At 35.6% G+C, this 13,643-nt stretch overlaps 1 protein-coding gene across 2 annotated transcripts in view; it reads right to left on the bottom strand.

Moving 5' to 3' along the window:
- VCAN (versican) overlaps positions 1 to 13,643 on the bottom strand; it is a 113,791-nt gene that overhangs the window by 1,189 nt on the left and 98,959 nt on the right. For both annotated transcript variants that reach the window (XM_061151957.1, XM_061151959.1), the window contains 2 exons: positions 5,805 to 5,949; positions 96 to 278 (listed from right to left, as the gene is read on the bottom strand). In XM_061151957.1, coding sequence (XP_061007940.1) covers positions 96 to 278; positions 5,805 to 5,949 — 328 coding nt within the window. The remainder of the gene's footprint in view (positions 1 to 95; positions 279 to 5,804; positions 5,950 to 13,643) is intronic.

Here is a 13,643-nt window from a genome sequence, read left to right as displayed (position 1 = left end):
TCCATACCCTAAACTACCAATACCGTAGCCGTAAAATGAGGATGTCTAGTAGTTGTTATAGCATGGTTGTCCATTCTTTCTAAAGGACCACTTACGGTTCAGGCAGGTAATTTTAGGCATAGCCCATCTTCCATTTCCTAGGCAACGGATAGTTGGAAGGTGGCGTTGAATGAAACCATCTTTGCAGTGATATCTAATCAAGGAGTTGATTTCATAACGAGGTTTCATCTTTCCAAAGGTCTTGGCATTTTCTACAACAGGGGGCTGGCCGCAAGCAACTAAAGAAAAGTAAATTGGGTTATTTCCAAATAATCTAAATATTTCTATTAGTATGAGACACTCTTTTAATTCTTTCTTTCATTATTTTACCCAATCAAGTGCCTTCAGTAATCATTTAGATTAAGAAATTAAAAAATTTCAAGACAAAGTGAAACATTGAGGCTTTCGGCCTAGTTTGAATCTCAGATTCTGTCATCTTGAATTGTGCTTATTGTTTTTTTTTTTAAAAAGAACCATAGGGCATATGGTTACACGTTCATCTGTCCATTTGGAAGAGCTACTTTTCTGAAAAAATTCCAAATTAAAAGGCATCTGTCTCATGTCACTATGCAGTCTGTTGGTTTTGTCTCTATCCCAGTGGTTTTATTTACCACTCACCTTCACTTCAAACAGGCTTCCCTTGTGGCTCAGCTGGTAAAGAATATGCCTGCAATGCGGGAGACCTGGATTCGACCGCTGGGTTGGGAAGATCCCCTGCAGAAGGGAAAGGCTATCTACTCCAGTATTCTGGCCTGGAGAATTCCATGGACTGTATAGTCCATAGGGTCGCAAAGAGTTGGACGTGACTTTCACTTTCTACTTCAAATGATAATAGATTTGTAACAATTATTATTTCCACTTCCCTGAAAAAATTTACAATGTATAATAACAATATAGCTCTAAAATATAGACTTTTCAGTGTAAATAAAATATATCCAGGTTCAATTATATTTATTTGCTCTTTCTGTCTTCTCTATGGAGACAGAGAGCAAGTCAGGACATAGTATTCATGCCTCAATTTTGTAATTACCTTATATATATAAATTGCAACACTTAAGAAAACTAAGTAAAGGTAAATCTTAGAATATATAACCATCATTTTTAACCTACAATAAAAAATGCTGAATAGCAACAAACTTAGTGATGGTAGAAATAGTAAAAATGAAATAGCAGGTAAAAAAAAAAAAAAACTTTGTAATTTTGAAATTCAAGAAGGGAAAAAAATTGATTCAACTGCATTTGTATTAATTTGTAATTTTACTTATATTAGTGTACTTACTTTAAAAATATACTAATTTAACTTTAAGTGACTGTGTTTTGCTATGTAGCTCTAATAAAAACATAACTTAACTTCAACATAATTTCCCTAAATGACATTTCCTTTTCATAGTTTACTTTAAGAATGCCATCATAAAGCCTACTAGGGTATGTCATAGTCTCTCATGAAATAATGCAAATCTTCAATGGGAGAATGATTACCAGAAACTTTGGTACCAAGATGTTTAGATGTCAACATCCTAATATAACCAGGCAAGAATACTAGCATGGATTGTCATGCCCTCCTTCAGGGAATCTTCCTGACTCAGGGATTGAACCCGTGTGTCTCTTATGTCTCCTGCATTGGCAGGCGGTTTCTTTACCACTAGCACTACCTGGGAAGCCCATTAAAAGGTTGTGAATGTTAAATTTATTGACATATCCAGAAGGCTGTTTACAACCATATTCTTTTGCAGTGACAAATGTAGGTTTAACTTAAATATTTAGCTCTTTAATTTGCTTCTGCCTAACAAAACAAGTTAGAAACTATTGACCCAATAGCAAACAAAATTGTCTTTAATAAAACACAAACCAGGCATATCTTTTCATTCGCATAAGAAATTGTGTCTCAGATAGACATAACCTAAAAATAGATTATAAAATCCTACTATCTAAAACTAAGAAATTAGAAGTATTTGTGCTCATATTTCATTTTCACAAATTCCTAGAAGGTAAACTGAGAATTCTAAAATACATTATTTTCAATTAATAGTCTACACTATATATAGTTCAATGATAATCCCCATCTGGATATCTACACTTCTTTTATTGTAACATGGAAAGTCTATGCTAGGGCCCAGATACCAGTAAGTACCAGACAGAATGAGATGGCAATGATATGGAAGGTTAAAAATTATCAATTAGATAACTCATACTTGATTCTGGCAAATTAAAAGTTGTCTTTAAATTTGAGAGGAAAGCAATGTATAGATTTCTTCCAAAACTATAAATGAAGACTTATTTTGAAGTTAAAATAATTCAAGGAGTATGGTATTGGCAAAGAGAGGCAAATAGACCAGAAATAGACCCACATATATATGCTTGATATTTGACAGAGCAACATGGCAGAGCAGTAGCGAAAAGGTAGGTTTTTTCATTTGGACAATTGGGTATTCATACGGAAAAAAATGTATTTGGTTCCCTACCTCAGAGAGTCCATGGGAGATCAACTCTAGATGGTGTACATATATAAATGTAAAAGATAAAACTATAAAGCATTTAGCAAACAACATAGGATATCTTTCTAATGTTAGGGTAGGTAAGAATTTCTTAAGGCACAAAAAGGTTTAAACCATAAAAGAAAATTCAACAAAATGAACAACTCTATTCATCAAAAAATGCCACAGGGTAAAGACAAGCTACAAACTAGGAGTAGATATGTGCAACATACAATTATCAAGGGATTAGAAACTAGGACATTAAAAACAAAAACAAAACACAAAAAACTCCTGCAAATCAATGTATACAAGAGAAGCGATCAAACTTTCAAAATAAGCAATAGAAACGAGCAGATACATTACAAAAGAAGAGCTATACGTACATGAAAAGATTTCCAAGAAGAATCATCCAAGACAACGCAAGTTAAATCAGAAGAGATAACATTTTATACCCACCAGACTGGCAAAAATTTCAAAGTCCGATAAGATCAAATGTTGGAGAAGATGTGGAGTAACAGGACCCCTCACACATTGCTGGTGGGAGTGCAAACTGGTACAACCACTTTGGAAAATAATTTGGCATTTTCTAGTAAATTTGATGGTGTATATATATCCTATGACTCAGCAGTTCACTCCTGGAGAAACACCCTATGGAAACTTGCAGAGATCTACCATAAACAAGTTCAAGAATATGCATAGAGACATTGTTTATAATTGCAAAAACACTGAATATAACCCAAATGTCCACTTGCAGAACTGATAAATAAAATGTTATACAGTCATACAATGTAATACTACACAGCAGCAACAATGAAGAAATATAGCTACATGCATCAACGTGGATTAATCTGACAAACATATGCTGAACAAAAAGAGCAAGGCACAAAATACAAACTTAAAGTTCAAAAATGTGCAGAACTAAACAATTTGCTTACAGATACAAGCATGTGTGATGATTTTAAAGGGAAAAGTAAAGGAACTACGTCATTATCTTTGGCTGGATTTGGAGATAAATGGATGGGATTGGAAAGAACCTGCAGAACAATCCAAAGATGCATGAATGTCATGCACTGAGGTTTGTTTTTTTAATATGTCTTTTGTAAATAATATAATTCTTCTTTGTAATTAATTAAAACTACCTAGGTCTGTAAAGATGTATAAATTATCTGTAAAGAGAAATGAGTCTATATAGACATTTATAAAATTCATAAAATCCCCCAGGGTAATGATTAACAAAGAATTCAGTTTACATAAATAAAAATCAGACAGTAGGGAGATAAAATATATGAATTGTTTTGTCTTGGTTTCTTCCTCCTTTAGGGAGGTAGACCTAATGTTTTGTAAATCTTTCCCCATTGGGAAATATATACCATGATGCTGCTTTTGTGAATCCCTTTTAGATAAAGGACAGTGGTTCTCAACGGGGGGCAGTTTTCTTCCTCTTCCCCCTCCCCCAAGGATAGTTGGCAATGGCTGGAGACATGGATGGTTGTCACAAAGCAGAGGAGGAGGATGTGGAGTGGAGGAAAATGCCTCTGACATTTAGTGCATAGAGGGAAGTGTTGCATGTTCAGTCGCTTAGTTGTAGCAGACTCTTTGCAATCCTGTGAGCTATAGCCCACCAGGCTCCTCTGTCTGTGGGATTTTCCAGGCAAGAATAACTGGAGTGGGTTGCCATTTCCTTCTCCAGGGGATCTTCCTGACCCAGGGGTCGAACCCATGTCTCTTGCATCTCCTGCACTGGCAGGTGAATTCTTTACCATTGAGTCACCTGCGAGGCCATTGAGGGCAGAGAGGATGCTAAACATCCTGCGAGGCACAGAACAGCCCCCCACAACTAAGGACTGTCTGTCCAAAGTGTCAATAGTGCTGCTGCAATATACCCTGGTATAGGAAAAAATAATACTGGAAATAAACGAATGTTTGGGTCATAAACTGAAGAGTATGACTCCAGGGGGTATTTGGAGATCTAAGAAGGCAAACATGACATTTGGCTAAAGACAGACAGTTCATTAAGGACTTCTTACACTAGAAACAGGGAAAAGAGCAAATACCTTGATTTGCTGTTTTCACAAGCTTAGTGGCGTAAGTGCTAAAGTAACATACATAGTCAGGAAATCTGCTCACATAGAAAGGATATTCAGAATAAATTCTGCTTTAGAGAAGAGAATAGCAGAGTGAAGTAATCACAGATAATAGCTGAGTTTTGACTTAGTTTTGTGCAACTTACTCTTCTCTGTCTTTTAACAGAACTTCTCACTGGTGTTTAAGTCTTTTCTAAAATATCTATAGAGTATATATTTTTAGTTTTATTATTTTTATATTAAAAAATAAGTCAAATGGATTTTATATTTTGCATTTGTACTTTGTACTCTTAATTGAGGTGGGTAAAATCTGGGTCTAGAAGTTAAATATGCATGTTCTAACACCATTACCAATTGTAACCAGGTTTAAAAATTGTTATGCAATTCCTGTTTTTTTAAGGAAGAAGTCTACATAGTGTGGCTTAGAATTCGAACATATTGGTCAATGATAAATACTGAAAAATCAGCTTTCTTAATTTTATCTGTTAATGTCAACTAAGCAGGTCTCCTCATTCTAGAGCTTACATTATAAATGTTTTCGTTTTATCATTTCTTGAAAATAGTCATAATAGATATTGGGATGGTATTTTTGTTCTATGGTTTATGAGCATAGATTGAGCTTCTAAGCGACTGATTGAAAAACTCAAATGCCTATAATGACCAGGAGCTTAACCAAAAAACGAGGGAAAGTCTGAATGAGGACCACAATGAGGTGGGGACCACAGTCCCCACCAAGGCAGGGTGGTGTTATTTAGTTGCAGTACTTTAAGCCACTGATAAATTTGAACATGGGCCAAATGGCACTAAGTGGTCTTTTTTATTTTTAAGTAAAAATAATTCACATTATCTTATGATATATCCCAGTTTTTTATTTTTGACAAGTAATTTTTTTTAATGCTTTCCTCATCAAAATTAACAGATCTATGGGCCCTTGGGGCTGGCAGTTGTTTTTCTTAAAAATACTGACAGGTAGTTTCTTTTTTTTACATAAATGCTACATTATTATCTTAAGCACTTGAAATCTAAAATGAAGACATTACTGAAAACAAACTATTCAATTATATTGAGAAAGTAAACTGTCCCAGAGCAGTAAGGATGCTGTATATGACATCCAGCTGATGTCTCAAAGAATGATGTTTATTCTTCCTGAATTTACTTGATAATTGAAATGCAGATTAAGTATACACTATGATGGGTTAACCATTACCTGTTCCTTTCTTGCAGGTGTAGGTGAGATGGTAATTGCAGGGGACATCATTCCACTGGCCGTTCTCATGCCATATAATCACAACACAGTCTTCTCCAGTAGAAAAGAAGCTGTCTGGTTGGTTCGGCCTCCAGTTCTCATATTGCTGTAAAAAGCAGGGAAAAATAACTGTTGAAGCATACTATAAAAGTGGTGGCTCCATTACATCACAATTGCATTAGAATGTGCTCAGCAATTCCTGTTGAACAATTTAGCTCAAATAATTTTGGTGGTAAAGATTTTTACACTTTGAGTGGAAAATATATGTTATCTCAAAGTCTCTCTTCAAGAAATATGCATACTTTTTCCTTTGACAAGGAGATATATCTAAGGAATTTGGTGCTATTAATAGTGCTTCCCAGTGGTGCTAGTGGTAAAGAACTCTCCTGGCAATATAGGAGACGAGATGCAGGTTCGATCCCTGGGTCAAGAAGATCCCCTGGAGGAGGGCGTAGCAACCCCCTCCAGTATTCTTGCCTGGAGGATCCCACGGACAGAGGAGCCTGGCGGTCTACTGTCCACAGTGTGGCAAAGAGTTGGACACAACTGAAATGATTTAGTGTGCATGAGTGTATCTTAGATTTCTAAATATGAAATCAACACTCATTTTAAGAATTTTAACCATGGCATTATTGTTAATTGTAACAGCATTAATGGCAGTGCAACAACTAGAGAAAAAATGCATAAACTCGGCACTCTAATCTACACGTTTTCTTCCAATCCCTATGCGTACATATACTTTTATGTAGTTGTGATTATAGTGCGATAAAAGGTTCAGTCCTTCGTTTATATTTTTATCACTATAAAGTAACTTTCTTTGTCTTATTGAATTAAATTGTTTTATCCAAATTCTTTGATATATTGATATATATGTAAATTGCCATATTTGCTATATTTGTTTTTTATTGATCCAATATACCTATGCCCATCATTTTACATAAACTTCTCCGAGTAATTCTGCTTTAGATATGATTCTCATGTGTACCATACAGTTGTGTCTTGCCTTATGATATAATCTGCAAGTTGCTTTAATAGGAACATTTATCATATTTTTGTATATTGATATATAAGATAATGCTTTTAAAATACATCTTACTAAAAATGTTTTTTTCATGAATGTTTGGATAATTAAAAGGAATTTTATTGATCTGATGTTTTTCTACTGGTTGCCTTTATATTTATATTTTAGATAATTCCTATTGATTCTCTAGTTTGAGCAATGACATGTAACCAGAAATATCTTTTAGCTTCCGCCAGTGATACTTGGAACATGGAACAACAGACTGGTTCCAAATTGGGAAAGGAGTACGTCAAGGCTGTATATTGTCACCCTGCTTATTTAACTTATATGCAGAGAACATCATGAGAAATGCCAGACTGGATGAAGCATAAGGTGGAATCAAGATTGATGGGAAAAAATCAATAACTTCAGATATGCAGATGACACCACCCTTTTGGCAGAAAGCAAAGAAGAACTAAAGAGCCTCTTGAGAAAAGTGAAAGAGGAGAGTGAAAAAGTTGGCTTAAAGCTGAACATTCAAAAAACTAAGATCATGGTATCCAGTCCCATCACTTCATGGCAAATAGATGGGGAAACAATGGAAACAGTGACAGACTTCATATTTTGGGGCTCCAAAATTACTGCAAATGGTGACTGCAGCCATGAAATTAAAAGACGCTTGCTCCCTCGAAGAGAAGCTATGACCAACCTAGACTGCGTAGACATTACTTTGCCAACAAAGGTCCATCTAGTCAAAGCTATGGTTTTTCCAGTAGTCATGAATGGATGTGAGAGTTGGACTAAAAGAAAGCTGAGCACCGAAGAACTGATGCTTTTGAACTGTGGTATTGGAGAAGATTCTTGACAGTCCCTTGGAATACAAGGAGATCAAACCAGTCAATCCTAAAGGAAATTAGTCCTGAATATTCATTAGAAGGACTAGTGCTGAAGCTGAAACTCCAATACTTTGGCCACCTAATGCTAAGAACTGACTCATTGGAAAAGACCCTGACTCTGGGAAAGATTGAAGGTAGGAGGAGAAGGGGATGACAGAGAATGAGATTGTTGAATGCCAATCTGTCCAGTTGGTGATGGACAGGGAAGCCTAGCATGCTGAAGACTATGGGGTCACAAAGAATCAAACACGACTGAGCAACTAAACTGAACTGAAATGAACAGTGATAATTGCCTTTTATTTTAGCACCAATAATAGATGAAGCCCTCTTCTAGGTACTTGGTATGCATTATCTTTCACAATGATCCAGCAAGACTGGGAATAACTTGGACCTTAGAAATGTTAAACACCCAGAACTTTTGGGTTTACATTCAATTTTTGTCACCTTAAAATGTAGCATCCGTATCAAGCAACAATTACATGAAAAACACAGTCCTTATGCCTATTCAAAATTAACAAATTTTAGTGAGATGAAAATATTGTGCTATAAATCAGAGAGCAATCGCCCAGCTTCCAGACTCTTAACTAGAATGTGAAATGGGACAAGTTTGTTCAGGGTCTGTCTGACTCAACTTGGGTACCATTTTCCCAATATGCTTTGCTTACTGTCAGCTTTTATATCACATCTAATGTTGACCAGACTGGTGGAGACACATTTCCTTCATCTGAAAGGGATATAGATTCAGATTTATGGGACAACAGCAAATATGACAACTCTCTGGGCACACAAATTTATTCATCTTTTCTTGAATTAAATTTAAAATTAGTTTTTAGTGGTAAAGAATCTGCCTACCAGTGCAGGAGACATAAAAGATGCAGGTTCGATCCCTGGGTTGGGAAGATCCCCTGGAGAAGGGCATGGCAACTCACTCCAGTATTCTTGCCTAGAGAATGCCATGGACAGAGGAGCCTGGTGGGCTACAGTCCATTGGATCACAAACAGTCAGACACGACTGAAGTGACTTAGCGTGCATGCACCTTGAATTAAATTTAAAATAAGTTTGTATGTAGAAAATAAACTTATGGTTACCAAGGGGAGAAGAAAGAAGGGAGAGATAAATTGAGAGGTTGGGATTGATACATATACCCTACTATACATAAAATAGATAACTAATAAGGACCGACTATACTGCACAGGGAACTCTACTCAATACACTGTGACAACCTCTATGGGTAAACAATCTTAAAAAGAGCATGTGTGTATATATAAAACACTGATTCACTTTGCTGTACACCAGAAACTAACAACATTGTAAATCAACTATGCTCCAATAAAAATTAAAAAAAAAAAAACAGGGAAAAAATAAGTCTGTGGTTGCAACAATGAATTAGATTCTGTTTGAAAAAACAGAAGAAAGAAGTGAATATTACTGAAGGCAACTGTTCCTAACTCAGAGCATGCCAAGAGGTGGTCATGCTAGTTATTCCCAAAAGTACCATGGCTATTTTTATGTTTTAAAAAATTGTATAGTAAATTTACTAGAAAATGGTTCTAATTTTCCTTTCTGCTCAGAAAAAGAAAAAAATGTGGTTTTTAAAACTTTAAAATATGGTGAAACAACCTAGATTTTTGAAAAAATAACTTGTGAGATGAAGACCTTAAGTTTGAAAGGTAGAAGATTAAGAGATCTTCTTCTTTTCCTTCAATCTCTTTGCTTAACTTTGCTTTGAAATACACCTCAATCATGTGAAAATTAAGATAGGAGACAAGAGACCTCTGCTATGTAAAGAAGAGTCTCTGAAAAGTGATACAACTGCAAAGAATTAAGGCAAGGTTAACAAAGATTTTTTTCCTCACAACACAGAATTAAGGATGTTTTTATTTCTCTTGTGTAAATCCAGAAATTACATGGATTTAAATCCATTCTCTTAGCCTGGAGGGTAACTCGTGTTACCCACTAGGTGACCCTTGGAAAGATTCTTAGAGGACCATACGCACCAAGCCACTCTGCCTGGCAGGTTTTCCTGCGACAAGGAACTGATGTTTGATCTGACTTGGGTTTCTAATTATTTCTTTATTTTCCTTTCCTTATTATCTCTTACCCTCTGCCCACCAAGCCTGTTTTTGGTTTTTTTTTTTTTGCTATCCTCCTTTAATAGACAATGGAAAAGGAAACGGAGTAACATTGCAGATAGAAATGTCACATTCGGCCTGCTGCTATATAACTAAACTGTCTTTAATAGATGAATTAAAGCAGGATAAAATTAAAAATTAATAAGCAAAACAATAAGAATTCCTTAAAACTAATAAAGATATACATTTAATACTTTTATGGTAAAAGATTCCAGAGTTCCTCATATACTTAACTTGGAGCTCAATATTTTCTAGCTTACTTTATAATGAACCTCTTCTAGGAAACCAGTGAACGTCCTCAAAGGTGGAAAATTTTCTAGCATCCCAACACCATGCATATACTGTGCAATACTCCCCTCTCCTTGTCCCTCTCACACTGTTCATCTCCCTTCTTTGCTTTATTTTTCCTCATAACACTGATTACCTTCTAACATCCTATGCATCTTATTGACTTATTGCATTTTTTTCTCCTTAGCAGAGTGTAAGCTCATTAAGGACAGGAATTTGGGTTTCTTTTGTTTACTCCTGTATCCTCAATGCCTGTATCCCCGGGAGCTATGCCTGTCCCCTGATTGAAGATGTTGTTTGCCCCTGGTAAACTGTAAGCAAGACAATCACAAAGTCAGCAGAGTTTAATAACCATTCTGGGAAACGATTGGCAATACACATCAAGAGTCTTAAAAAGTTCTCAGCACTGGACCTCGTAATTCTACTTCTAAAGTGCTATCCTAAAAAATAACCAGAGGTGTGAATATTTTATCTAAAATATTATTACACCAGTAGTAAGTGGGGAAAATATATAGAGCAAACATATATTCAATAAATCTTGGGTACAGCCAGATAAATGGGATATTATATAACCATTAAATATCTTGTTATTGAGGACTATACAAGAAGATGGAAGATACTAAAAGAAAAGTTAAGTTAAAAAGCAAAGTACTAAAAATGCACAATGATCCAAATTTTACACATACTCTCAGATGTAGCTGTGTGTATGTGTGCACATAAAAGATCAAAAAAATGTGATCAAATGTCATATATAAAGTTTACACCCAGTGATATGAGATCAAGATAATATTTTATTCTACATATTCTTACAGGTTTGACAACTTCCCTTGAGTGAGCATGAATTACTTCTGTAATTAGTAAAAATGAACAGTATAAAATGATCTATGCAGTGATCAGAAAGAATTTACCAACTTCTCAGCTAACCCTTTTTAAATCTAACCTCAACAAATATCATTTCAAGTCATCCAAGTCCCTTGACTGCCATGTATTTTGCAGCTGACATTTCCTCCTGATCTGAACAATAACCATCTCATTTTCACACTGAAATTAGATTCTGATTCCATGCCACCAAAGTAATTCTCAGGCCTTAAGCTGCCCAGACTCAGACCTCTGGTAAAAGATTTAATTGTTTTGGGTGGGAATTGCATTTGGCTCACAACAGTGATTTAAAACCCGTGTTCTGTGTTGTTGCTTGGCAGAACTGTGGCTTAATGGTGCAGGACCAAATTTTAAGTCTGTGGTTTTTACAAGAATGTCTGATAGCCACAGGCATGTCACACTATTACCTCATATCTGATTGCTCCATTGTGCACATTTATTTTGGCTTGGATGCTTTGATTTTGCTCCATGTTACTGCCAAACTGACTTAGCAAAGGAAACTCCAGTTTTCTGAACAACTTTCTTTGTATCCTTCTGAATTCTTAGCCTTATTTAATATCACTTGTAGGAAGAAAGAGTAGAAAAAATAAATCATTGATTTTAGGTTTAATAATTTTTTTTTTTTCACTAAAGCTAAATGTGAGGAAATCAGTTCTGAGTTATAAGAATGTAACCAAGCCTTGCTCTTATAGGCCGTGTCTCATACATACAGAAGTGCAGACTCTTGGATTGAGCAGAGAAAAATTCTCCACTTCCATGTGGATTATCTTTTCATTAGGATTATAAGCCAACATCCTGGGTGATCCAGCCCAGATTGGCCCTCTTCTAGGACTGGATGGACAAACTAAGAATTATCCCAAAACACCAGCATGGTTTGGGGAGAATTCATTTTAACATTGCTAACAGAAATAAATGCTGACCAGACCTCAGCCTGGTTCTATCTCGAGACTCATGTTCACCACTCTAAACCTTGAACTCTTGTTCTTTCCTCTAGAGACCAGAATTAGATCAATACCATGTTTGAAAAGAACCCCCTACATTTCTTTGCATTTTTGTTCTCTTCTGATGGGAGAAGAAATTATGACATAAAAGTCACACAGCTGATATAAAGGAAAGCCAGAGCAGATGTAAACTTTTATACATGTTCTGTAATGGACTTGCATTTTATTAACAGGTAATTATTTAAACGTTGTATGAACTGCTTAATGCTCTACACTGTATGAAAAAGTTACTTTAGAGTCCCAATTAGATGATTACCTCTACATATCTGTACAAAAAGAAAATGTGCCCCCAAAGACAACCATTTCAATTAAATTGAATTTATTATCTTTTCAGTTACTGTTTTCTCTTTCTTTTCCCCTCAATCAGATTCAAACAAGTTAGCTGCCAAAAACATAAAATGATTCTAAAAACCCTGGCCAAAATCCAATAGTTAAGTACCATTCTCTCAAGTGAAAATTGTCTCCACAACCAGAGAATTCGTTCTGAATCAATCCTAATATTGATTGAAGTTATTCACCACAACCTATCAAATTTTACAAATGCTTAGATTACTTTTTTCCAAATAATCTGCATCTTCCTGTCAAAATTTTATTCCTATCTTAAATGAACATAAAGGCAGAGAATTACCCTGCAGGGCTCCCCTGCCTGCAGACATTCTCCACCCTTGGAGACTGAATTCAGTTCCACGGGTCTAGAACGAACTTGACTTAGTTCTCTCAAGCAGAGTGGCTGAAGAGTTATTCTCTCCTCCCCACCTCTTTGAAAGTTTCTGTCTTGATTCAGTCAACATACTGGAAGGGAAAATGTATGTGTTGTGTTCTGGGATGGGGGTAGAGTCTCTGCTTTTGAAAGTTATCAGCAACCTACTAAACTCAGACAGGGTTTACATCCTTTCAAGGTGACTCTGATTGTAGCGTCTTGGAGCCTGAACTGTCATTCAAAGATACCAGCCGACTTTTATCTTTAAAATACATACCACCATGATCAATGGCCCTGAAATCTCAGCAGATAACTAGCATCATGAGCATGAACAAAATAAACTGAGGATAAAACTGTAATGCAAGTAATTGACTTTTTCCTTAAGTAGAGATAGATCACTGTCTTTTTTAATAAGGTTAAAAAGCATAATTTCATAGACTCACAGACACAGAAGGGAAACGTATGGCTACTCAAGGGAAAAGGTAGAGAGGAATAAATTAGGACTTTAGGATTAAAAGATAAACACTACTATAACTACACTAGATAAACAGCAAGAAAGACCTAATGTATATAGCACAGGGAACTACACTGAATATCTTATAAGAACCTATAATGGAAAAGAACACACACACATACATACATATAACTGAATTACTTTGCTACACACCTGAAACAAAATGCCGCTTATCCACTACACTGCAATCTTTCAAAAGCATTATTTCATGAGTAGACAAGGTTTAGAAATAAATCAGGTATTTTGCTTTGCTTTACAAAACGAGTTAGCTTGATTCAGCTTTGAGCACTGCTTTCAGTTCAAGAAAGGAAACATACCATCCAATATTAGTCAGTTACTTCTGTGACAGTCATGTCCCTGCTGGTCCTTTATGTGAAACATATATAAGT

Source organism: Dama dama, chromosome 9, assembly GCF_033118175.1.
Source record: "Dama dama isolate Ldn47 chromosome 9, ASM3311817v1, whole genome shotgun sequence".
Taxonomy (NCBI): domain Eukaryota; kingdom Metazoa; phylum Chordata; class Mammalia; order Artiodactyla; family Cervidae; genus Dama; species Dama dama.
Note: the sequence above shows the minus strand (reverse complement) of the source record. Positions and strands in the feature narration are given on the sequence as shown.